This window comes from Panthera onca, chromosome B4 (assembly GCF_046562875.1).
Source record: "Panthera onca isolate mPanOnc1 chromosome B4, mPanOnc1 haplotype 2, whole genome shotgun sequence".
Classification (NCBI taxonomy): domain Eukaryota; kingdom Metazoa; phylum Chordata; class Mammalia; order Carnivora; family Felidae; genus Panthera; species Panthera onca.
This window is the reverse complement of record NC_138345.1, coordinates 1,225,284-1,251,754: the sequence shown is the minus strand read 5'-3', so window position 1 is coordinate 1,251,754 and position 26,471 is coordinate 1,225,284. Positions and strand designations below refer to the sequence as shown.

At 54.7% G+C, this 26,471-nt stretch overlaps 1 protein-coding gene across 2 annotated transcripts in view; it reads left to right on the top strand.

The window, feature by feature from the left end:
* ADARB2 (adenosine deaminase RNA specific B2 (inactive)) overlaps positions 1 to 26,471 on the top strand; it is a 420,157-nt gene that overhangs the window by 277,267 nt on the left and 116,419 nt on the right. For both annotated transcript variants that reach the window (XR_013556993.2, XM_078450500.2), the window contains exons 2-3: positions 6,703 to 6,789; positions 14,758 to 15,632. Coding sequence is in view for 1 of the 2 variants with exons in the window: in XM_078450500.2 (XP_078306626.1) it covers positions 6,703 to 6,789; positions 14,758 to 15,632 (962 nt within the window). In the remaining variant the exon portion in view is untranslated. The remainder of the gene's footprint in view (positions 1 to 6,702; positions 6,790 to 14,757; positions 15,633 to 26,471) is intronic.

Below are 26,471 nucleotides of genomic sequence, written 5' to 3'. Positions count from 1 at the left end.
CGTGTAGATGCCGTTCCTTCCCCATGTCCCCACCTGGTCATCCCTCTGTGCGTGTCTGTGATTGGATTGGGGCCACCCTAGTGACCTCGTTTCACCTCCAGCCCCTCTTTGAGGACCCTGTCTCCGAACACAGTCACACCCTGAGTCCCTGGATTCAGGGCTCCAATGTGGATTTGGGGGAAAGTCATAGTTCAGCCCACATGGCGAACAAGCGACTTACTCCATGCTGGCCGCCTGCTTACTGGACCCGTTCAAGACCACTCACGACTGCTCCCTATCGGGAAATTCCAAAAGGGGTCTCCATCTTCTTGTGAGAATCAGACCTCCTTGTGTGCCACAAAACCCCATGCAGACCCAGGATCTCCTTTGTGTTAATGTTGCCTGACCTCCCTTGTGTCGTTCATGGAACAGCAGCTTGAAAACAGTGTTTTAAAATACATGTTCCTGAAACTCTGAGAAAAATCCTTTGCCTTTCCCCCAAGATGTTACTCCTTTTCTCCTGCCCGCATAGAGGTTAATTATTTTTTTGCTTCCCAGGGTAACCCACCTGTTCAAACTGATTTGTGTTTGTGTTTAGAAAGAAGTAACATCCATTAAAGACATACCTGTATCTGATCACAATATACGGCTAGGAAGGAAAGTGGGTCAGGCTTGAGGGAGGCCATCTGTCAGAGTGCATTTTGGCAAAAAGAAACCCTAAGAAAGGGACTTTGGAGGGGCTGAGGTTTGTAGCCCAGAGGCACCAGCAGAGTTCTGTGGCTTCCAACTGTCACCTTCTTGTCCAGGGACACGACTGTCTGAGAGAGCTGAGCTGTGCTAGACGTGGGCACGAGTGTGGCCGACAAAGCAGAGATGTGTTGTTCAAAACCTCACTTTAAATTGTTGAAATGAGGGACGAACCAAAGTGCTCAACTTACGGAACTTTTAAAAATAACCTAAACTGTGAAATATTTAGTGCTTTTAAGGAGGCAGAGCAGAAGATCGAATGCTTAGATATTTTAGCAATTCCGGTTGAGTAAAAGTTCCAGCAAACACGTTACATCACATGAACACACTCTCCAGGTAACTGACATGTGCTCAAGCACCAGAGGACTTTCTAAAATTTTCCTCTTACCGGGGCGCCTGGCGGCTCAGTCCATTAAGCGTCTGACCCTTGATTTCGGCTCAGGTCAGGATTCCAGGGTCGTGGGATTGAGCACAGAGCCTGCTTGGGATTCTCTCTCTGTCTCCCGTGCTCACAATCTCTCTAAAATAAAAAAAATAAAAAAATTCATCTCACTTAGTAAAATTGCTTCATACATCATTTAGAAACAAAACAGCTTGTAAAGGCAATCACCACACTTACGAACCAGGTTCCACAGCCCCTCCTGCCGCCCTCATGAGTAAGCAGAGTCTTGTGTCACAGGCGTGGCAGGCGTGCTCCAGTTCTCTGGGCACCTGCTGTGGTTCTCACTTCCACCCCCATCCCCGCCAGTTCCCCTGGTTTCCAGGCATGAGCAGTCTTGACGGGAGTCTGAGGGTGTCTCCAAGGGGCTCCACCTTTCAGGCGGTGACTCTTCCTATTACCACCGCAGAGCCTTCTAAGATATTTGAGCTTCCAACTCCATGAAATGAGCAAAAACAAACCCGAGAACCCAGTGCCCCTGGGGGGCCACGACTGCGCACGCTCACTCTTCCAGGCCGCCACCTGACTTCTTTCCCCAGAGAGTGGTCAGCCTGTTTGGGAACTGCATAGAAATGAAAGTACTTCCCACCTGCTCTTCTGTGCCCAGATTTTTATTTTCTTACTATAATGTTTTAGAGTTTCATCCATAGTCCCTCAGGCGTTGTGGTTGCTGATTGTTACCCCTCATGTAAATGTAACACAATTCACTTATCCATTCTTCTGCTGATGTGCATGCGGGATGTTTCTAATTTTGAGCTGTAATGAATGAAATGTCTCTAAACATTCTTGCACAAATCTTTTTTTTTTTAACACGTGTTTCATTTATCTCAGGTAAATATTTAGAAGCGTAACAGGTGTATACGTAACGGCCAAAACGTCTTCCAAAGTGTCCTAGGGACAGAGTGGTACGTCCTGGTCCCCCTGTGTCTTTGCCTAGACTGAGCTACGGTCCTAAGTCTCAGCTGTTCCACTGCTGTGCCCTGACACACTACGCCTTTCTGGTTTTAATTTGCATTTCCCCCTGTGTGTAGTGATGTTAAGCACTTTTGCATGGGCTTACTGGCTTCTGATATTCTCCTCTGTCAAGTTTCTGTTCGAGTATTTTGCCCATTTCTTAAACTTTGGACTTTTTTCCCTTTATTATCCAGTCGAAAGGGTTCTTATACTCTGGATACAAATCAATTGTCTTGATTATATATCTGTTACCCTAACGTACGACCTGCTTTTTGTTTTCTTAACAGTGTATTTCAGTGCTGAAATTTTTAATTTTGATGAAAACTAATTTGTTTTTTCTTCTATGATTAGTGCTTTTCTGTGTCCTAAGAAATCCGCACACATGAGGACCATGACAGTGATCTGTATTTTCTTCCACAAGTTTTAGAGTTATAGCTTTCACATTTAGGTTTATGGCCCATTTGGTGACAATCTCCATGTATGGTATGAGGCACAGCTCAGAATTCATTTTTCCCAACCTGGTGTACAGTTTTTTCAGCTGTTTGTTGATAAGACTTTCTTTCACTCCATTGTATTACTTTGAATTCTTTGTTGAAAATCAATTGATCTTATAGGTACGATTCTATTCCTGAATGCTCTGTGTTGTCCCCCTGGACTATTTATCTATCTTTACATCACTACCAAATTGTATTTGTTCTTTGTTATCAATATTCTCAGTGAACGTGATCTCGTTTGGTTCCAGCAAAGAGTTTCTGCCCTCTGAAAATGCTTCCCACGTGCTCCGAAAATACATGAAATCACATCACTTCCACGGGGCCATAGGCCTTTATTTTGCAATGAGTAATAAGGTTTATAACGCAAATGTCCTGGATCATTTTGAGAAATGCATCAGAAACGGCGTGCTGTGATATGACAAATGGCGACCGGGCCTTCCCGGAGAGGGAGTCTTGGCTGGAGGGCAGCCCCGGGCGCCATCCAGCATCACGGCCAGTGTAGGGCTGCTCTTTCGGCTCAATTTCCGGCTGGGCCACATCAGATACTCTGGGTGCAGGGCCCAGCCACCCCTTCCAGATACTCTCCCTACAGGAAACACCTTCTCCTTCTTCCCGACTTTACACGGGGGGTGGGGGCAGCAGAAGCGTGGGGAATTCTGGAGCCAGCCTCTCTCGGTGTACACAAAATGTCTGGAATCGGGTAAAATGAAAGCACAGCCTCCGTTTTCATCAGTAACCCGTATGCGCCCGACCTCACGACTGCAGTGAACATAGCAGACAGAGCCGGAAGTCTGAGCGCAGCTCAGACGGGACCACGCCAACAGGAGGCTCAGCTGACACAGCGGGTCAAGGAAACAGCCACAAAGAAAGGCTTTGGCACTGAATCATTTTCATTGTGATTATTCTAAATAAAAACTAGAATTCCCGCCGTGTGTCCTAATGACACGCTAAAGCGGCAGCATTCCCACTCTTCAGGGACAACTGATTCTCGCAGAAGCAACGATGTGGGCTTCCCCAGCAGACAGGCCAGCAGCAGGTGCCGTGTTTTGTTCGGGTTGGCGAGTTTGGGCTGGGAACCTAAAATCCACTGCCGCAGAGGAGTCGATAGGATGTGAAAGAGGTAGGGTTACTACATAGAATACCGGATATCCAGTCAAATTTGAATGATCAAATTGTGGTAAAATATATATAACATAAAAGTTGACACATTAACGGTTTTTAAGCATATAGTTTGGTGGCATTAAATACATATATATTGTTAGGCAACCATCACCACCACCCATCTCCGGAACCTCCTAATTTTCTCAGACTGAATCTCTGTCCCCACTAGACACTGACCCCCGCCAGCCCCAGCCCCTGGCACCCACCATTGTACAGTCTCTGTGGCTTTGACTCCTCTAGGGACCTCAAATAAGTGGATCCCACAGTATTGGTCTTTCTGTGGCTGGTTTATTTCACTCAGCATAACGGCCTCAAGGTTCATCCATGTGGTCACGTCTTGCAGAGTCGCCTCCCTTTTTAAGGATGAATAATGTTCCGCTGTGTGCATTCACTCCGTTTTGTTGTCCTCCTCTGTCAGGCGGACACGTGGCTGTTTCCACAGTTCAGCTGTTTTGAATAGTGCCGCTGGGAACACAGGGGCGCAAATACCTCTCTGAGACCCTGCTTTCTATTCTCTTGGGTGCAGACCCACACGTGGGCTTGCTGGTTTCATGGTGGCTGCACCATTTCTCACTCCCACTCTCGGTGGTCAAGGCTCCAAGTCCTCCACATCCTCACTGACTCTTGTCACCTCCTAGCTGGCTTTGGGATGGGAGCGATTATGACGGGTGTGAGGTGGTGTCTCGTGGTTTTGACTTGTATTTCCCTGATGGCGACTGATGTGGAGCATCTTTCCACGTGTCGGCTGACCATCTGGATGTCTTCTTCGGAGAAATGTCTATTCAAGTCCCCTGCCTTAAATCTGGATTTCAGATAAACTGAATAACGTTTCGGTATATGCACACGGCACACAATACTGGACATTTATACATCCTAAATAAGTATCTGCTGTTTATCTGAAACTCAGTTTTGACTCGGGGTCTTGTGTTTTTATTTGATAAATCTGGCAACCCTAGAAAGCAAGAACTCTGAGGATCTGAAACAGTCTTTAAATATTTCACAATTTTGCTAAGGTGAACTCTGAAATGGTTTAGTGTATTTTTGTGGGTGTTTGGCTGGTAGCCTCCGCTCTATTAGAAAAATGTAATTTCATTTTGAGATGCTCCAGACTAAATCATTTGAGCTTCACACTCTTTGTGTAACATTATTGGGCGCCCTTAATGAAATTATAACTCAAGCAAAAGATTTCATTCCCTCATAGTAAATTAGCTTGGGCTGTGAGGGTCTGGGAGAGCCAGTGCCTCCCTGGCTTATTCTTCTCGTTCCGTAGAATGAAGAAGGAGCAGGCATTTTATATTTGAGTTATTTATTGTTCTCTCTGAGTGAACATTACATCGCTGCCCGTCCCCACTGGAAACAACAGCTGTTAACAGGCTCCTGAATGAATTTCAATGTGGAGTCCTCTGGCCTCTGGGAAGCTTGGGTAAAGAGAAAACGGGCTCAGAATTGAAAGAAAAAGAGCATGTTGCCGGCCTGGGTCTGAACGCCTGAAGGCTAACTGCAGATAAAACCACCAGCTGAGGTTTTCAGGCGAAGTCACAGTCAGAGCTGTGCCCAAAAGGGAGCCCCACACACCAGCAGTCCCACTTCCTGCGGACAGAAGCAGCAGGGGGCACTGAAAACCCTGCCCTCTGGTGCCAACCGATTCCTACAGAGTGTCCCCGTAGCAAAGTAGCTCAACCCTTGCGGGCTAGGTCCGGACACGAGGACTGCCCAGAACAGTGGGGAGGGGGCCCGGGAGAGGCGGGTGTCCACATGCGGACCCAGGGTGCACTCGCCTCTGCCCCCGAGGAGGCTCCCCTGTGGACAAGCGCCTAGCTCTGGAGGCTGGATGTAATCAGTGGAGTCTCTGCAACACGGAGCTTTTCCTCCGGGCCCTTTAATATTCCGTCTGTAGTGCCTCCCCTCTGAACTCCTCCCACAATCCTGTCTTTCTTTTTAAGAGACTCATCGCTGAGGGGTGCCTGGGGGGCTCAGTCAGTTAAGCGTACGAATTTGGATCAGGTCATGATCCCGTGTTCCATGGGTTCGAGCCCCACATCGGGCTCTGTGCTGACAGCTCGGAGCCTGGAGCCTGCTTCGGATTCTGTGTCTCCCTCTCTCTCTGCCCCTCCCCCACTTGTGCTGTCTGTCTCCCAAAAATAAACATTAAAAAAATTTTTTTAATAAATACATAAATAAAATAAAAAGATTCGCAGCGCTGAGACTGTGGGAAAACACGTCCCGTCGGCCACGAGCAGCGTCCCCCCGGGCCAGCTGCCCACGCAGATGTCAAGAGCCCAAACATGGGATGATGCTGTCTCCACTGTCTGTCCTCCCGCCAGCTCCCCTCCAGGCTCTGCTGGGCGCCCATCTGCAGGATGGACATGGGGCCCCCATCCTGCACCCCTCCCTCCCTCACTCGCTGCCCCTGTTTGGCAGCTTGAAGGTCCATCCTTGCTCATGCACCTCCGGCCCACATGGCAAGTTCTCCACTGACGGGGAGGAAAGGTCTTGGCTTGAATTGCACGATTCTCGTTTAATTGTGGCTTTTTTTTTTTTTTTGGTACTTGCTTCACTGCCTCCCTGTGAAATGCCCTCGGCCCGAGCTCTGCCCCACCCAGCACCCCGGGAGCCCACGCAAGGTTGTTGCCCTGGAGACGATCGTTTGTGGAGTTTTGAGGGACAGGGAACAAGAGGAGGGGAGATGCCAAAAATGAGAAAAGAAGAAAGATGGAAATCATAAAGTCTAAAATTGAATGGAGAGAGGGGTTTGATGAAAACGCTGTCAGAAATTCAATAAAAGACTGAACCAGAATGAAGTGGCTGAAGCCAAAACGAGCCTTCAACGCCCCGTCCAAACCCTCAGTAATAAGAACTTGGGAGAGCACTGAGTTTTTCTGAAACTCAATGTCAAAAGTGCATTTCCTGTTCTTCTTTTCTTTCCAGACAAAGTAACCATGTTGTCAGCCTTCATCGCTCCCTTCAAGCACTTAAGCCCTGGGGCCACCAACACGGAGGATGAAGACAATCTAAGTAAGCGGTTTCCCTTCCCTGAAGAGTGGAGGGGGTCCCAGCCCCATGCGCTGAAGGGGTGTCCTCTACTGTCCCCGAATGAGAGACCCTTGGGGTGACGGGGGGGGGGGGGACTGTGTGGGTTTCCCAGAGCAGGAGGCTCCACTCCTGTCCCCACCTGGAGTCCCTTCCCCATCATGAATCCCATCCCCACCTGCAATCCTGTCCCCACCTGGGTGGTGGGAAAATATGAGCAGTGACTATATAATTGAGAACTCCAGCAATTGCAGGGAAAAAACAGTTCTCTTGGACCACCCCGCCTCTCTTTCCTTTGTTTTTCCCTCCAAAAAGAAGAAAGGGAGGGAGGAAGGGAAGGAGGGAGGTAGAAAGAGAGAGGGGGAGGAAGGAAGGGAGAAAGAGGGGGAGAGAGGAGGGAGAGAGGGAGGTGAACACAGTTTGTATGATCATTCAACAAGGAAAGAGCTGGATGGTTGCCTGCCCGTTGGGACAATAGTTCTGGCTCACGGACGAAACCAGACACCAAAGCAGTGTGGTGTGGGGACCAAAAAGCTGGTTGGGGGAAGGGGATCTGAACAGTCCCCCTGCCGAGACCACTGAGGGCCCCCAAGGGAGGCAGGGCTGGTGTGCGTGTGCAGGCGCCCGGGCGTGCCTGGCACACACGGTCTCCAGTCTGTGGCGCACTGTCAACCATTCACGCGAGGGGTGAAGCATCCCAGTCTACGCAGATCCCTCTGGCATTTCAATATTACCTGACAGATGGGTCGCCCTTCCAGCCAAGAGTGCAGGGCGTGCTTACTGCCTGCGGTGAGGGGGCGAGGGGTGTGTACGGGAGCTCCCAGGGCAGAAGGCACCGTCAGGGACCCACACGGGAGTGCTGTCCCCTCTGCCGCCAGCTGGGAAGAAGCAGGGGCCCCTCCCAGGAAACCCAACCGTCAAGGGGACCGGAGGCTGAGGTCGCTGCCCTGCGGGGAAATCAGAACATGCGTCTCTGGACCCTCAGTTCGGGGTCAGAGCCTCAGCAAAGCACATGCGCCCAAGGGAAAGTCTGGCAAGTGCTTGTTTTTCTTCTCTCGGGGTCTAAATGGGAAAATTTCTAGGACTCGGTCAATTTACTGAGCTGCTTCAGAAATGTGGGGCGTGCGCGCGTGCACGCACACACACACACACACACACACACACACACACACACAAGTGCACGCGCATGTGTATGTGTCCATGAAAGCATATTCTAAGCAGGCATGCACACGAGCCCCACGCTGAACTGGACGTATGGCCAAAGCTATCTGATAACACACGTGCAATATACGAGTTGAGAAAGAGAATCTCCCTCTGCTTCCTCTTCTTTCCCACCTCGAGGGGCTGGAACCCTGTGTGTCTACTCAGAGCCCAGTGTGGACACGGCCACGTGCTCTGTAAGTGCCCCCACGAGCCTGGCCACGAGACCCACGGCTCAGAGCCCCAGCACCTCGTTTGCAAAGCAGGGAAGGGAACATTACCTGAGTCACGGAGTTGAGATCGGAATCAGGACGATGCATCGAGACGTTCAGCAAGGACCTGGAAGAGAGGAAGTGCCCAAGTTGGCTAACAGCAATTAAGGGGATTTCCCCTAATTCAGCTCCCTGGCTAACAGGTGGTTTTTCGCTGTTTGTTACCTGCTAAAATGCCTTAGCAATGCTCAGAAAATTGTTTTCTGTCGGTAGACTGGTCGTCCGTCTTTGCCATATAAGCTGCTGATGTACTTAGGAAACCCTGTGCTCGGACACCGTTCAAAGACAGACCCCAAGCCGTGCCCTTGTCTTCGCACCTCTAGTTCTCCGACACAGTCTGCACCATTTGTAACCCCAGCGCCACTGGAAGGAGGGAGAGGAACCAGTGGCGACTTCCCTGAGAGGGCAGGGGTGTGTGTCTGACACATGTGGTATGTGCGTGCACACGCCTGTGCAGGGAGAGAGGGTGGAGGGGTAGGAGCAAGCGTGAACCGGCTTTGAGGTCTCCTTCTGTTCTTAGGTCACATGGCTCTGGTGTGCGTGGGCTGGTGGTACATGAAAGTGCTCTGCCCGCTCCACACGTGGAGTCAGGGGCGGGACCGTCAGGCAGGCTCCCCGTGCGGCCACCGGCACTCACCTCCCTCGTCCCAACGCCAAGGGCACAGCTGGGGTCCGGGGTCGGTGGCCAGAGAGACTCAGCCGGAGAGAAGTGGTGCCCGTGAGCCCCTCTGGAAGCTGTCAGCGGGGGTGGGTTTCTGCCAAGGGTCTACGGGACGACGCCACGTTGCTGAGACTTCCTGCTTAAGCGGGCAGCTCAGAAAGCTTTCTTCTCTGAACACTGGCCCCCCGACCTTGATGCCCACCACTGACCCAGGTCACACGAGGTGGGACGGTGATTCCCACTCCTGGGGTGCTTCCTGTACTGGGTCTGGAGGGAGGGAGATCTGCCCACCGTGCCTGCTTGATCCTCCCCCAGATGTGCAGCAGGCACAGCGTCCAGGACCGCGTGTGACAGGTCAGGTCCTGCAAAGGAGGCCGCCTTGGCCTGCTTCCCAGCCCGATCCAGGAGCCACCCGGTCAGGCCTGCCCTTCTGCAACCCCAGCCAGCCGGCCCACAGGGCTCTCTGTGCTCAGAGAGTGGGCCACAGCCCACACCCTCGAGGCCCCAGGACCTCCCTCCTCTTGTGAACGGAGCTCCGGGCCACTGGCCTGGCTCCTGGCCGCACCCTTTTCGGACACGAATGTGGAGCTCGGACGGCCGGTTCCTTGGCGCCCCGCCAGCTGCGGACAAGGCAGACACGCGGCGCTGAACAGCTCCCGGCACCGGCACTGCTTGGAGAAGTCCGGCTGCATCATAACAGAGCAGATGCTGGCCCCAGAAAGGGGAAAGGGGGCGAGGGGGCGAGGGGACGAGGGGGCGAGGGGAGGAGCAGGGAGGGGCGGAGCGCAGGCATAATACACAGCCCCACGTGCCGCCTGCACTCGCGCCGGAGCCGCGAGGGCCATGAGCCCACAGCCGAGGACCTCGCCCTCCACGTGGCCTGTTCACATCTAACAGCCAGTGCGCAAGGACAGCACGATAACCGGACTTAACTCTGGGAGGAAATACTTCACCTGGAAAATTCAAGTTTAGCCACAGCCAGGCCAGGATGAAACTCTGGTCTTTCTCCCCAAAATGCGTTTTTTTAATGCGCTGGACCTTCACAGATAGCACTGCATTTGCTGACACTTTTTGTCAGACAGGAGAAGTACTTGTGGGCTCAGGAGACGGGCCGACGTGTGAGGGAGCGGAACGGACGTGGCCGTGGTTGAGGTTCTCGCGCACACGGCCACTCGGCCTCGGAGGGTGGCTTTGTGCCCGGCCGTCTTCAAATCGCTGCTGAGCGTCCATCACTGACCTTTGTGGTATCTGCATTTGCCTGTGTTTCTTCCACTTCCCACAATGGAAGGGCACACGAAACTGTGGGAGTCACAGACGCTGCAGTTCGCGGACGTCTGGTGCCGGATGGAGTGAGGATGAGGGAGGTCACCGGTGTCCTACCGCAGCAATGCGCCAGCCAGCGTGGGCTCTCAGGGCGCCTGCACATGATTCCCTCGGGAGCGGACTTCGCCAATGGAAGGCATTTTCCAAGGGAGAGAAACATGACGTGAGCCCTGGATGGGGACACAGTGGGGTGGTGGGAGCTGCCCTGGGCCCCCAGGCCCAGCGCCCCATTCTGCTCCCCATTCTATTTCCGAGTGTTCGCCCGCAGGCTGGCGTCCCAAGGGCACACACACACACACACACACGTGCACAAAGAGTGTAGTGACAGGCAAATCCTTAAATGCACCTTAACATGCACCTGACTTGTAACAAGTGACAGCCCCCGTCCGGCCCCCCGCACGGGAGGTGAGTTTCCCTGCAGAGCTGCTCCAAGCTCGAACGTCCCGCGAGTCTCTGAGTTATGACCCGCAAGAAAAGCAATTGTTCGGGAGAATGAATTCCAGGGTAGAATTAAGGACTCGCCAATTCTTATATCGTAGTATGACCCGTCCGTTTGAGGGGTTCCGAGCGTACAACAAATACACTTTCAGAAACAAACCGTTTTTATCATACAATAAATATTCCAGAGCCATGTTTCACCCCCTGGAACCCTGGGAGAGTCCTGGCAACTGCTACCTCCGAGGCGGCCATGATCGGTCGCCGGTCAGAGAGCCGCAGCGTTTACAGATCATGTGGAAAGTCTTGGTGCATTATCCCCCTGGACCCTCACAAAGGCCCCACTGGTGGGTTCTGTCTGTGCACGACTCTGCCGCCAGCCCCGTGCAGAGCCCCAGCTGCACCTTCCTTCCGTCTCCAGAGACAATGCTCACACCGTCCATGAGGCCTGGGGTCAGCTCCCTGAGAGAAGGCCAACTCTGAACCAGCAAAAAATGCACACCTGGAGGGTCAGCACAGGACAGGAACTCCTGGGCAGCTTGGGGACGACAGGAGCCCGCTGCCCACATCGAGGTGCCCCAGTGTGTGTCAGCAACATGCCTGCAGGGCGATTCTCAGGGCAGCCAGGCCAGGAGCAGAGACCAGGCCCTGCTCTCCTGGACGAGGAGAATCCGTGATCTCCAGGCACCTCAGGGGTGACCCCAGGGTCAAGGAGCAGAAGACTGTGCTGGGACAGAGCCCTGGGTGAGTGGGCTCCATGGCGCCCAGACCCAAGGGCGCGTGTGCAGGGACAGGCACCCAATAGCCTATATCAGGAGTGAGAGCCTTCTCAGCCTCCTGACTTCTTGTCTCTGGGTCATTCTGACAACAGAGTATGGGAAACACGTTAGCCATGATAGAGAACAGAATGAGAATCCTCTCCTAGGTCGGGGGGTGGGGGGATTGCAATGCGTTTAGTACCGTCCGTGTGGAGGAGACATGAAGGTCAGAGCTGGAGTCCCGTAAGAAACTCAGGCAGCCTTGCTGCAGCAAAGCCCTGCAGGGACCCGGCAAGTGGCGAGAGGTTTTCCAGGACAGGCTCGTGGATCTCTAAGCAGCGCTACGGCTGCAGGACAGGTCTCCCTGCGAGGTCCCCGTCCATCCCACCTCTGGCAGCCAGGAGCTATGGTGCATGTGGTACAGGTGTCCTTTCATCTCCCCCACCAGACTGACTGTCCCAAATGACAAAGTCTACTTTTGCCTCCGTCTGTCTCAGGACCCAGAAGGTTGCTGACGCTCAGACGGGTCTGGTAAGTCCGTGTGATCAGAGTTTGCCTTGCCAACCACACGGGAGACACACAGGAGGCATTTGTGTCGCACTGTGGGGACCATGGCCTCCGCAACGGAGTGGACGTCTTCAGGCCTGGCCTCAGGAGCCCCCGGCTCCCGGTGCACTGTGACAGAAAGGCTGTTCCCCTGATCCCCGGCGGTCCTAGAATTCCAGGGAAAAGTCATTCTCAAGAGCTCAGGAGTCTCTGTCTCAGTCTTTCCTGCTATTTTCAAAAACCTGCGTGAGACTTTGCTGTATGTGAGGGTTTGGGCTGAGCCTCCTTCACACGCTCCTCTGGTTCAACCTCAGAATAATCTCACAAGGCAAGGCTATTGAAGCCACTGTAAGAAAATGGAGTGCGGGCAGGCGGAGGGACACGCACCGGAAGGGCCGAGGGGACTTGGACATCTCGTGTACCTGAGCCCAGAGCGGGTGGAGAGGCTGCTGCCCCCCGCCCCCTGCAGGCTCCAGCTCCAAGGGCAGCCGGGCTGTGTGGAACCAAGTGGAACCCCCACCCGGCTCATTTGCAAAACCCACACATTGTAGCTAGTGCTTCCCAGACGGGACCCAGAAGCCCACATTTTTCATCAATTTTTGTCAGTTATTGGTTATTATGGAAGGGGTCTTCCTGCCACAATCTGACAACCACGGCTTATGCCACGGCAGCCGTAGGGAAATGTCGGTCTGTGAGGGCTGTTCCTCCAAGATAAACCTTTCTACCTCAAAAGGCAACAGAGGTCATCTGATATACGGCCTGCTCCACTGGCACGAACGGGCTCGCGGACCCCACCTTGTGGGAAATCAATAAGAAATTAGAGAACTCCGGCAACATCTACTCAATCTGGAGTAGGCCTTTTTGGTTGGGTTGGGTTTTTTTCCCCATCTTTACGTTCAATTTGAGAAGCTGCATGGTTAATCTGATCTACTGTCTCTTGGCCCGAAATGCCCTAAAAATGGCAGAGCTATTTGCCGTCTGTCCGTAGCCAAGACCCATAATGATTAAAAAAGGGGTAGAGATTAAGTGTTTGATATTTGGAAGGTAGTTATTTCTAACAAAATAGACCTTAAATAGATGCCACCCACCTCTAACTTACAAAACCCACTGTGTCCAGCCTTTGAGCAAAGTTACCTGTGCAGACCTAGCACCTCGTAGAAGCGAATGGCTCCAGGAAAGGCTAATGGTGCATGCTGGCTAGGGAGCACTGGGCGGGGCCGTACAGGAACCCAAGGGCACCCCCCTCCCCCCCCACCCAGGCTGGCAGGCTGCACTGCTCTGCCTTTTCTCTGCCAGCGACGCCTCGAGGGCAAGGTCACAGAGTCTACGGCTCTTACCGCTGCTCACCTTCCGGCGCAGGACTGAGGGGAACCCGCTTGGCGTCTGTCCATAGGCTGTGAGCCAGCTGTAAAAATCCCCCCTCATCTCTGCGTGCTTAATGAGAAAAAACCCACTCCTGACTCCGGGGAAGCCTTCAAGGGCAGTGCGTGGCCCCCGCGTCTGTCCAAACCAATGGCCGACGATAACTCCCTCACCACCTCCTGGAGAGCCCAGCGCAGGTGCCCTGCGAGAGGGCTGAGAAAATGGTGGGACAATTCTGTTTCCGTGAAACCACCCGTGCATTAGACAGACATTCCCAGGACGTGCTCACCTCTCCACCAACTAGCCCAGGGCAAGCATTTCCCTCTTTGAGCCTCGTTTCTTCTAGAAACTGGTGCCACGACCCCACCCAGGGTGGGTTTTAGGAATAAGAAAGGCAGCAAAGTGAAGGTGTGAGGGGCCTCCGTGAAAGGTAACTGCACCGCTCGCCACCACCATCCCCTGAGGATTTGGGACGAGACCTGAGGGGTCCATGCCCCAGAAGCGCCCTTGTCTCTGGAGCAGTGGGGACCTCGTCCTGTGGTCCCGAAGTGACACACGTCCCACACGGAACAGCTGTCTGGGCTGAGAGGGGTCCAAGAAGGCCAGGCCACGGAAGTTAGGTCACCATTACACACATCCCATCCACCACCCACAGTTAGCAAGGGATGGTTTCGCTAAATTTACTTCCCACCATTTCCTGCAAGGAAAGAAAGAAAGGGAAAAAGGAAACACCATAGACACAAAGGAAGCCACCCTGTGAGCCCACATCCATTTTCCGTCCTTGTGTCTCGGGGAAGGTGGGAAGTCTCTAACCTTTACCCCCATGTGTGATTCCACAAACAGCGTATAAGGTCTGTGTCTGCAAAATCTAGTGCTGTCCTCGCTCTACGCGTTGGTTTGCGTCATCTAACCCATTTCTCAGTCACCTACGTGGATGCATACACACGTCGTTGATTAAGTGCAAGTGCCTCGTGGCCTTCCCTTGAATGACGGCACCGCGATTCGCCCACCACGGCCCTCGGCAGGAAAGGCCGCCCTGGCCCTCAGCATTGCCCAAAGCCCATAGGAGGAAGCGGACGCCTGTTTGGTTGGTTTGGGGCGGCCTGGGGAGACAGGCACGGCGTCCGTGCCCGGGGCGGGCAGCCGGCCGCAGCCTGGAGGCCTCGCGGGCCCCACCGGCACCTCCTTCTCAGAAATGCATCTCCGCAAGAACCGCCTGGGACGCGGGCCCTTCCCTCCTGGCGAGCGGCCCCCAATTCCACACAACCCCCTCCCCGGGCCCCGGGCCGAGCGCGAGTCCCCAGCCGGCCGTCCTGCTGGCGGCTGCAGCGGTACCATCTGACGTCGGTGGCCAGCCGCCAGGGCCCTGGGTCACGGCTGTCTTTCTCGCCCGCAGGTACCAGCAGCGCGGACGTGAAGGAAAACCGCGTGAGCAACTGGGAGGTGAGGCCCCTGGCCGCCAGCGACAGGGCCAGAGGCGGCACGCCCGGCGTGAAGCGGAAGAGGCCTCTGGAGGAGGGCAACGGCGGCCACCTGTGCCCCCTGCAGCTCGTCTGGAGGAAGCTCTCGTGGTCCGTGGCGCCCAAGAACGCGCTGGTGCAGTTGCACGACCTACGCCCAGGCCTGCAGTACCGCATGGTGTCCCAGACCGGCCCCGTGCACGCGCCCGTCTTCGCCGTGGCCGTGGAGGTCAACGGGCTCACCTTCGAGGGCACGGGGCCCACCAAGAAGAAAGCCAAGATGCGGGCGGCCGAGCTGGCGCTGAGGTCCTTCGTGCAGTTCCCCAACGCCTGCCAGGCCCAGCTGGCCATGGGCGGTGGCGCCGGGCCATCCACGGACTTCACCTCCGACCAGGCCGACTTCCCCGACACGCTATTCAAGGAGTTCGCGCCCGCTGCCCCCAGCGAGGCCTTCCCCGGCCGCCGGCCCGCCGACCCCGGGCTGCTGGCCACGGCCTGCCCGCGGGGCCGGCTCCTCTGCCACCCGCTGGATCTGGTGGGCCCTGCGGCCCCGGGCGACAGGAACCCCGTGGTCCTGCTGAGCAAGCTGCGCTCCGGCCTGCGCTACGTGTGCCTCGCGGAGCCGGCCGAGAAGCAGCGGGCCAAGAGCTTCGTCATGGCCGTGTGTGTGGACGGCAGGACGTTCGAGGGCTCAGGACGCAGCAAGAAGCTGGCCAAGGGCCAGGCGGCGCGGGCCGCCCTCCAGGCCCTCTTCGACATCCGGCTGCCGGGCCACGTCCCCAGCAGGAGTAGAGGTCAGCTCCTGCCCCAGGTGAGCCTCTCAGGTGCTGCCACAAGCGGCCGTCTTCTGAAGCCAGGAGGCCGGGTGGCGGGCAGACCCCTCTCCTCTGCTCCCATCACTGCCAGGCCCCCCGCCCCCCACATCATTGTTAGGAGTGATTTGCAGGCCTTTGGAGAGAGCGGGTCATGTGGGTGTGAAGAGAGTGTCCACACTCCCGGAGCAGGTAGCAGATCACCCTGGAGACGGCCAACCCAAGAGGGGTCGCAGCGGGCCCTCGCCGGGGAGAGGGTTAGTGGCAGGTCACTGCAGTGAGCGTGGCAGCGTGATGTGTGCACCAGGCGGGGTCTGGGGCGGGGGGGCGGGGGGGAGCCTCCAGCTGGGGGCCTGCAGAAAGCCCCACGAACGTGGCTCATCTCGCCCGGGTGATGCCAGTCGGGGCCCCCGGCCAGGCCAGACAGAGGTGCAGGGGCTGAGGCCAGGGGCTGGTGGGAAGCGGAGAGCTCGGGGAGGGAGAGGGGGCTGGCGCCCGCGTCACAGCCACAACCTTGCCGTTTCTGCAACACTGGGTCGCTCGTTCAGGGAACATTGTGTGGCACCGTCCGTGTGTCGGGAACTGTCTGTCTGATTTTGTAACAATCTCTTCCCTCCAAGTCTTGAAGGTGCTTATTTATGCAAATCACCCTTCCTGTCACCACTCTGGGGACTTGTGGGCGTCCCGTGTGTGTTGGATACAGGACGGTGTCTATATTGGCTTCAGCATCAACCAAGGACAGAAGTGCTTCACGCAGTTAGAAAGCACAGAGGCCAGTGTGAGTGCAGAGTGGGCCCCGTGTACCTGAGTTACCGCTGGGACTACCATGCCCCCCATCACAGCATCCGGAACAGAGTCTGCCACGCCCGGGGGACCAGGCGCGTGCTCCCCGGGGAGCACCAGGGGCTGCACAGCCATCAGAGCAAATGGCTGCGGGAAAGAACCTAGAGCAGAATCACGCCGGGACAGGCACTCACTCACTCACTCACTCATCCGTCAGTCTTTGACCCTTAGCGGCTGCAGGGCACAGGAGGGCAGGGGCCTGCTCCGGGGCCGTGGCCTGCCCCCCACAGCGGGGTAGAGAGACGGAGGGAGACTGCTGAGTGAGATATTCCTGTTTCTCTGCTCCCTCTGCCCTTGATCCTGTCCTTTGGTTTTCAGATACTTGCTGCACGTTGTAGGAGGCCAGTTGGGGGCGTTTAGACTGTAACCTTGCCTTGTCTTGCGACCTACCCTCAAGTAACACACCGTCCAAGTAAACACGGGTGTTTGCAAAGCAGCTGGGCATCCCTGTGAGTCCCCGCACGTCTCCGAGGGAGGGAGGGGCTGCGTCTTGCTCCCTGTCTTCTGCACCCCTGCTGGTTTGTGTCCTTTGTTCCCTCCTGTCCCGTGTCTCCACTCGTCACTTAAACTCGCCAACAACACCCAAGGAAGCCGCTGTGCCCTCTGCGGCCTGCGTGAGCCCCAGGCTGCCCTGACGTTGCCCATGGCCTGTGTCTGCCAGCCACCTTCTCTGAGGACGCTCCCCATGCCGGGCCCCCGCGGGCCTCCGCCAGCCTGGCCGTTCTCCCCGTCCTCCGCCCTCTGTGGCCGCTGCACCGGCCCCGCTGAAGGCTGAAGGGTGTCGGTGAGTTCTGGCCGCGACACCTTCTTCTTCATGTTGTCAACCCCGAGCGCTCAGACGGAAGAACCAGGCAGCACCACTGCTTTGTAACAGTCATTTGACCCTAGAATGCAGCACATCAGTTAAAGCCACAGCCGCTAAATTATTTTTCTCTGACAGTCTGCTAACCACCCCGACTGGATGATGGAGGGCGCGGAGCAGCGTGAGGGTTGCGGGCCATCCATCACACCCCAGGCACCACCATCTCGCAGGCTCATTACCTGTCGCCTCGCCCCTGCACCCCGGGGCTGGGTGGGGCTGAGCCGGCCGGGGGGCTCAGGACCAGTCACCATCAGTGGCTTTTTTGAATCCGAATCCTGTCTTGGATGTGGCCTGGATTCTTGGACTGATCTTTAATTCAGGAAAAGATCCCAAGAATCCCTGTAAGTCGTGCTCTGCTCTCCTGCTCTGCCCGATGCTGTCCATACAGCCTGCTTCCCCCCCGTCCTGGGGCTCCAGGTCCCCAAAGGCACGACCCTTTGTTCCCTAGCTGTGCTGTTAGCATCTGTGCAGGAGAGCAAGCCGGCAGCCCCAGGCCCAGCCAGACTTCTGGAAGAGGCAGGTGCTCTGACACTGAGCCGTGAGGACCCTGCCCAAGCCCACGGGGAGGACGGTGGCCCCGCTCGCTGCTAGAGTGACAATTTTAGAACTGGGTGTCAACATCAGCATTCAACGTTCCCGGCCCAGTTTCGAGGTTCTGTCCCACACAGGGTGGTCTTGGGTGAACAGATGACAAACCGAGTCTCTTGTTGAAGGCTTTCACAAAGTCTCCATCTGCCATGAACACTCTGACGGGCGCTCCCTCACAGTGACCCACAATGAGGGAAAATTCAAACGAGATAGCACGTGGAGCCATGTGGGTAGCGTGCTTAAATGCCACGGTGGGTCCCACTGTAAAAACCCATCAAGCTGGCCCCTGAACTTCTGATTCCCACGAAGGTAGGTCGGCTCACCTGCACCGTTCCAACCTTTTCGTGGCTCTGCTCCAGCCTGAGCCCAGAAAGCAGGACCACACAGGATGGGCTGGGCCAGCTGGAGGTTTGCTCTGACCTCAAGACAAGTCTGGGTGAGCATAGCTTCCTCACATCCCTCTGCTGAAGACCTGAAGGGAGCCTGTCTGGAGCAAATACCGACCTTGCCAGAGGTGTGGGATGTCATGTCACTGTCCACCAGGAAGGGAAAGGGAAAGTGGCACTGGTTCCACTCTGTTTCGAAGGAGAAAGGAAAAGTGGCACTTGGTTCCACCTCCGTTTCAAAGGAGGAAGTTCTGAAGAGTGATATTCTCAGTGAACATTAAAATCATACGTGTTGATTTCTCCAGGATCTGATTTTCACCCATTCCTTTGTGGGGGGCATTTCTCAGAACTGGGCTAGTTTTCTTCTTTCACTTCCGCGAGATCTGGCTTTAGTCTCTTATCCACAGGGCTGAGATCAAGACTTCATTAAATTCTCTAGAACACAGTACAGACCTAACTGAGCTGGGGGAGCAGTCTATAACACCCACACTGGTGCACAGGTTGTGCACTCTGCAAATATCAGTTGATAAGGGTAACCAATGCAGACCAGGAGGTAGCTAGGCCAGCCGGCCCGACTCTTCCCATTTTCCTGGCCTACAGGATTCGTCTGCGTTAACAAGATAGGAAATGATAATGACACTGTGTTGACACATACAGATGGACCCCAACTTAAGACGGTTTGACTTAATGATGTTTAGACAATGGTGCAAAAGCAGTATTCATTCAGTAGAAACCATTCTTTGAATTTTGAATTTGGATCTTGTCCCGGGCAGCGGCATGTAGGACGATCCTCTCTCGTGAGTGGCTCGCAGCCAGCCTCTCGATCATGACAGTAACAGTTGACGCGTGGACAACTACGCTCATCCACACCCACACTGCCATTCGGCTCTGGTGTCCCTCAATTGGGACATAACCCATCGTTAAGTCAAGGAGGATCTGTGAATACTCATTCCCTGGAAACATTATCATAAAACAAGATAAAATCACAAAATCTCCATCTCTCTCCGGTCTTTGCTTCCTAGCCCCAGCATGAAAACAGGTGACTCAGGAAAGCACCAGATTCCATCAGAAAGGCGTCTCTCCCACCGTGGAGAGTGAGTAAACAGGGATGGTCATAAAGGGAGCACGAGAGAAAGTTACAAGGACACCAGGAAGCACCCTCGGGTGGAAACAAACGCGGTTCCTGACTTTGGGTCAGCTTCTCCTTCACACTCAAGGATCCCCCTCATTTTATTTTGTTTTGTTTTGTTTTTAATTTCCATGTCAGACTGTAGTGGTGTCAGCCGTGTGTCTTGCCCACAGAGGAAGAGGGGGGGTAACTTAAAACTGTTCGCACAGGTGCGTGGTCCCTGCCACGCCCTCTGGGGGAATCCTTTCAGGGACCCACTAACCACACCCTGCTTTGCTCCCGTGTATGCAGCGATCACTGTGGGGGAGGGGAGAAACCATGGGAATTTATAACCCTATGGAAAGGAACAATCACTTTTTAAGTTTGAGCATTTTATAGCAAATTTGGATCCGAGCTGCAGTCCGCGATCCCATCTCACGGAATCTGCCCCCAGAATTAGCTGCGGAATGAGGCCAGGGGGGCTGTTACTGGCTCCTCAACAGCTGCACTGCGGGACGCTAATAACACGTTTGCACAAACGTGCCGTCCTTCTCCCAAACCCCAAGGTGACCCCCAGCCGCCTCTGGCCACTTCACAGATTGTTTTTCTGATCTCCTGCTCCTGCAAATCTATCTTACTCAATAGGAGTGGCATCCTAACCACTGTCATGTGAAACCGTTAATTAATATTGCTCTAACAAATTAGCTATGGAGGGGCCCTCAAGTTTTAAATAGGCTTAAATTAAAAACAGATAGCTATGGAAATCATATGCACTTGGCTTTGAAACAGCTTAATGCTGTCTAGCTGGTTTACCCAAGGACACCCAAAAACAGCAGCAGGTGCCCACGTGTCCTTGCCACTCGGCTCTGGGGGACGCGAGACGGGCCAGCCAGTGCCAGCCTTGCAGTAGGCCATGGGTGCAGCCCGGGGCAATTCCAGACGCCTGAACAGAGTCCTAGAGCTCTGCGTGTCCCACAGGCAGAAAGGATCGCTTCTGGACTCCAAGTGACCTTCTTGGAGTCAGGACAGCAAGGTGTTTTCTCGTTTCCACGTGGCTGTCCCATCTGACAGGATTTCAGTTTCTCAACTATTTTCCTATTGTCCCCTGGGGAGTGAGATTAAGGTCTGACCTCCCCACATGCAGGCACTGGCTGGCACAGGAGCCCCAAGGTGGCCCAGGACCATCGTAGAAGCACAGTTCTGGCCAAAGAGACCCTAAGCTAAAGAACTCAGCCGAGCAGCTGACCTGGGGTCTCCGGGGACTTCCCCTGAGGCTTGCAGGAATGGCCAGAAGGTGAGGGGGCCCGACAGCCATCAGCACCACCCCCCGCCCCTCATCCTCGACCTGCTCTACCTACATGCTGTCTCTCATCGCCACCGTCCCCAAAAGCCCTGTGTGTCAGGGAACCCAATGTCTCTCTTCCACTTGAAGCATCCAGACAAGGTGATCTCAACTCTGGTGCTAGTTCTGGTACAGGTGGGTTATAAAAGACAGGCAGATACCTGTGCAACCATGTGGACAGGTGTGGTCGGTGAGAGCTGCGAGGGAGGACAGGCACGTGCCTGGGATGATTTCCACCTGATGTGGGAAACGTACGGGTGAAATTCACCAATCTGGGATTCTCATAAAAGTCAGTGCATTCAGGCTGCTGTAACAGAATACCGTTCATAGGGTGGTTAATAGGCAACAAATTTAGCCTCGTGGCGCTGGAGACCAAGGTCCAGGAGCCGGCAGATTCCATGTCTGGTGAGGAATCTCCTCCTGGTTCACAGACAGCGTCTTCTCGCTGTGTCCTCACCTGGGGGGAGCGGTGAGGGGGCTCCCCGGGGTGTCCTTCACAAGGACACTAATCCCATTGAGTCGGCTCAACCATCATGGCCTCATCACCTCCCAGAGGCCCTGCCTCCTGACATCATCACCTTGGGGGTTAGGTGTCCCACACGAACTTGGGGAGGGGGTCACAAGCAGTCTGACTACAGCAATCTGTCAACCACTAACATTACAGAGAATGCTACACACTGACATTCAAGGCAGAACAAACCAGCTTACTACACCACCAGCTGACCTGACCCCAACCCACCCACTCAGCCTTTTTGTCACTCTGTCCTCCGTCCCCTAAGGAGCCAGCCCACGTGAACAGGGGCCATACTCCGAGAGAAAACACGTCTCAGTAGCCATCGTGGGATAAAAGACTCAGTGCCATGGTACCCAGCCATTCACCTGCATCAACACAGTCACCAGCCCCCTTTTCTGGTCGCAGGATGGGGCGGGGGCTTCTCCACGGCTCTGCTGTGTGAGGTCAGCGTCATGGGGCTCATCACAGCAGAGCCATTGTGAAGTCGTCATTATGCCTCAAGAGGAGTTTGTACCAGGGGACAAACGACCTCCCCCAACACCGTTTTGCTTGGGGAGCTGGGTCAGGAATGACCATGCTGGCATCACAGCATGCCCGGGACTCGGCAAGAACCAGTCTTGCACCCAAGAACACCACAACCCAATTGCTCTGGTTTCTGCAGCTCGGCCCTAAACCTGTTGTACACACACCCCTGCTCCCCAGTCGCACACCGAGTTCACTTTCTGAACCAGTCATTTCCCAAAGGGGGAACAGTTCCTTGGATGCCTTTTCATAGATTAAAACAACAATTTTGTTTTGCTGCAAAAACCCTTGTGGGGGGAGGGGCCGTTCTGAACGGACACCCATGGTGGCCCCGGGCAGCACGGCCACCCTCCCCTTCCCAGGCTGCAGGTGAGGCCCAGGAACACGTATTTGATTCGGGTACTATGAGTTTGTATTTGGGAATGCAGCTACTAAAAATGTGAAATGTGTATGCAGAGTCTGTATGCAAAGAGCCTTGGTCTTTACCGTCTCAAATAAACAGGATATGACCTCATCACCAAGCATCCCTACAGTGGGGACAAGCACGTTCCCTTCTAGTCAGACACGGTGATGGATTCCAGGCGAGATGTGGAAAGACACCAGAGACACAGCAAAGAGACAAGTGCAGGAGAGGACAGGCTGACACTGTCCTCTGTCCCAACACTGAGAAATTATAAAATTGACACAGAAACACGATCACGTCCAGTTTTCATTAATGGCTTTAGTCAGGTCAGCCAACCGGTCAAGATGAACCCACTTTTTTGACTCACAGAGCAAAATCAGTGATCTCTGCATCTCCCTCTTTCTCCCTCTCCCCCTTCCCCTCTCCCTCCCTCCCTCTCTCTCTCTCTCTCTCTCTCTCTCACACACACACACACACCCACACACACTGCACGTGCAGGATGTACATATACACGTCTTGTGTGATTCCACCTCCAGAGAGAAAGAAGAAACTGCTGCCCACCAGCAGTTTGTGCAAAGGTAGGAGAAACATGTCTGTCCTTCGTGTCACATTCCAGACGTTTAGCAAAAGCTGTTTTCTCCACCAAGAAATCCGACCTCCATGCAGCTCTGTTTTCTAGTGCCCGATGATCATTAGCTTGTCTTGGTGTTATCACGGTGATTCAGACACAGTTAGAGGCTCAGTTCTTTGGGACGTCTTCTTTTTGCCTCGAGGACACTAAAATGCACACAGCAGGCAGGGAGGACACAGGTCACTCGCGGTAGGTCCGGCTTCTAGATACAGAGGTGACGTCTGCTTGAGTTCGGGGCCAGCAGGTAAAATTCAGCAACAACGCTTACATGGACAGAGTACGTGCTGTCTACCTGACACCCAAACGCACCTGGATGTCCTGTGGTTTCATCCGCTACAAACTCAGGCAGCCCTACTTGCAACGGAGAAGCAGCAGAGAATGTAAAATGAGGTGCTGTGGACAGAGGCTCTGGGTGGGAGGAGGGCATGTCTGTGGCCACCAGTTGTCTTACTCGCACCCTCCCTGTCCCTCTCAGGGTGCAGAGAAGCCTGATACGCCAGGGTCCCACTTGGGGACACTGTGACCAGGACTCTGTCCACCCCTCGGATACCACAGTCCCCGCCAGCCAGAAAGTAGTGTCCGTTCCCATTCACTGGTGACCATGTCTTCTGGGGGTGCCCATGCAGGTGACCAGCACTGACACAGGGCGGGACAGCATGGGTTAGTGTCAGTGCCCCCGTGCCATGCAGAACCTTGGTCTGCCACAGAATCCTTCATTCACGTGTGTTCCTGGTCACTGTCTGGTGTCACTGATGCTAAAACTGTAAAAGTTCTGACGTGGACCCAGAAGCAGCCAGAGTGAGGTCTCGCTCGCTGCAGCAGTCTGAGTGTGCAGCATGGGCTGGGCATCACTTAGGGCCCGGCCCTTCCCGCCAGGCTGCTCTGGGTCTCACTACCGCTCACCAAGGGAGGCCTGGACCTTCTGTTAGGTGGCTGGTCTGCGGTAAATGCTCGTTCCGTAAGCTCTGAAGGTGCTTTGTCGGTATTTTGTTTGAGAAGAGACAAGGGAGGCAAGAGGGGGGAGACCAAGGGAGGCAAGAGGGGGGAGACCACGCTGCTGTTTTACCCAGAATCGTGTTGCCTTCCTGAGAAGGGGCCTCACAGGATCACCACCTAAGAGTCCCCCCAAACAAACTCCGCTCTCTGTGTCCACTCTCCTGGGTCGGACTCATGCCCTGAGCAGGTAGACGTCATGGACCCCAGTCACCAGGAGCATGAGGCCCTTGTGAAGCTCTGTTATTTTCCATCAACGTGCCCTGAGATGACCCCAGTCTCTGGAGCCTCAAAGTGTCAGCTTTGGGTCTAAACCTCTAGTACTCGGCATCACCAGGATGTCCTGCTGCCCCAGAAGGCCCTAGAAGCCTGTCTGCCTCCCTGGAATTCTTCTCCTCCTGCTCTAAGACCCCCTGCCCAGGGCTGAGACATGACTACACAGCCGTCTGGGTTTTGTGACACACACCCTCCCGTGGTCCACGAGAAGAAAAAGGCAGCCTTTTATAGAAGGAAGACACACTCCTGCGTGTCCAGCCGGCCCTGAACTTGGCTTAACCTTCTTCATTTCCTTGTTTCCACAGAACTATATTGACAGGTCACCTCCCTGTCATATTGTGCGTGGAAAACTCTTCTAAAATTCTCTCCTTGATGAGAGTGCTGAAGGCTTTGTTAACAACACATTTATACATTTGCACAATGCGTATGCGATGTGCAACTATATACAACGTATACTGTGTGGTGCACACTTGCACAACGTATGTGCAACGCCCATGCAACACGCATTCCTGCGATGCGCACTTGCACAATGTATGTGCAACGTGAGACCTGTGTTTATACCATAGCCTCCAGCATCTTACCTCTTACTGAAACAAGTTCGGCGCAACTTCAGTAAGAGTTAAGTAATGTGTGAGCTTAAACGTTCCCAGCACTGTGTTTGACATTTCCAAATACAGTTAACATGACTGTTGATTAGTTCTGCAGTCTCTAAACCAACCTTCCCCATTTGTCTTGCTATTCCTCAGCCACGATTAACACTGCTGGTGCGGCTGATACAGCAGTGACATTAGGAGCTGACACTCACCAGGCACCGCGTTGTTGTTGGCACCTGACATACAACAGCACATTTGAGCCTCATAACGTCCTCGGAGACAGTGCTACCATGTCCTGTTGCACAGATGAGGACACCGAGACACAAGACATTGAGCCCTTGGCCCACAGTCGGGCTGGGGAGTGGCGATACCAGCAGGGAGCGTGTCCCATGGCCGGCAAGCAGCCCTCAGACGCCCGCCTGCCTCTCTGAATTGCAAACCTGTTCACACACTGTGTCCCCAAGCACCCGTGTCTCTACTGGCCTCAAGCTCCCGGGAACACGATGCAGTGCACGGGTGGGGTCACACTCAGCCCTGCGTCACGTCTCAGTCATCGATTCTTCCCTCTATGGCTGTATTTCCAGCGAAACGCAGTGTCTGCCCCGGTCCCCCCAGCACTGGGGCAAGTGGCCTGTGTTCAGGATGCCACTTTCCTTCCCATCCCACGAGGGCGGGGCCATCTCAGCTTGGAGAGAGATGAGCGCAGGTTCCCAGACCCGTGAAATGATGGTTTGTAACAACAGCACCACAATGAAACATTTTTAAAATACATTTTCGTAAATCAGTGCACCCGGTCGAATTGTGAGTTCACTCAAGTACTACAGAGCAAAAGTCACCATCCAAACCTCAAGGAAACTTGCTGTGGTTCAGAGCCATCCCCTCTGGTCAGGATTACAGTGACAAAAGCTGTCTTCAGCCAGCAGCACACCTCTCTGTGTCTTAACCATGTTTCATCAGACAGTTTCAGCAAAAGGAAAAGCATTCAGTAAACGACCCTCAGGTTGCATGGTTTAAGGTAGGGGTTTTATTCAGTTATCTGAACTGGGAAATCAGAGCAAACGGGCTTCCAGAGAGCATGCACGCTGGCCTACAGCGGGGACATCTTTGTGCCGGCTGGGCCTGCAGGCCATCGGGTCGGGTCCCCGCGCCTGGAACAAGGGCCCCCGAGGGAGGACATGGCATCAGGAGCTGCAGCGGCCGCTGGGGCGTGAGAACCGGGGTATGAGGGCTGGAAACAGAGTGCTGAGAAATGGACGAGGGGTTGATTGTGATGGAATCAGGGAAGGACAGACTGCATGAGGAGGGGAGGTGACCCCAGGCTGCAAAGGCCCCCAGAGGCGCACACAGTGTGGGGAAGGCAAAGGATACCAAGTCTGCTCGGTGCAGGACACGGAAGCCCCTGGAGCTCCGGGCCCAAGGGGGCAGGTGTATGCAGGGCCGGGGGGGGGGGGGGGGGGTCCATGCAATCGCAGACTGGATCCTGGTGGGGGTCCCACTGGCACCAGGCCGCTCTGGGGCCAGCAGCCTTGAATTCAGGTCCAGCCACAGCCTTCACGGCCAGTGCCCTTGGGCAACTCATTCAAAATCTCTGCGTTTCCTCACCTTTCCCAACGGAGGGGCTGCCGTGAGCACCTCTGGGGTTGAGGGTGGTGAAACGCGGAGGCTCGGGCACCCTGAGGGTTCAGTCCATCTTACACAGCCTCAGGGTGACTCTGGACGCCTCTGCATTTAGGGCACTGGCATTGGTGTATGGGTCCAGGGAACCCCCAGGGCACCT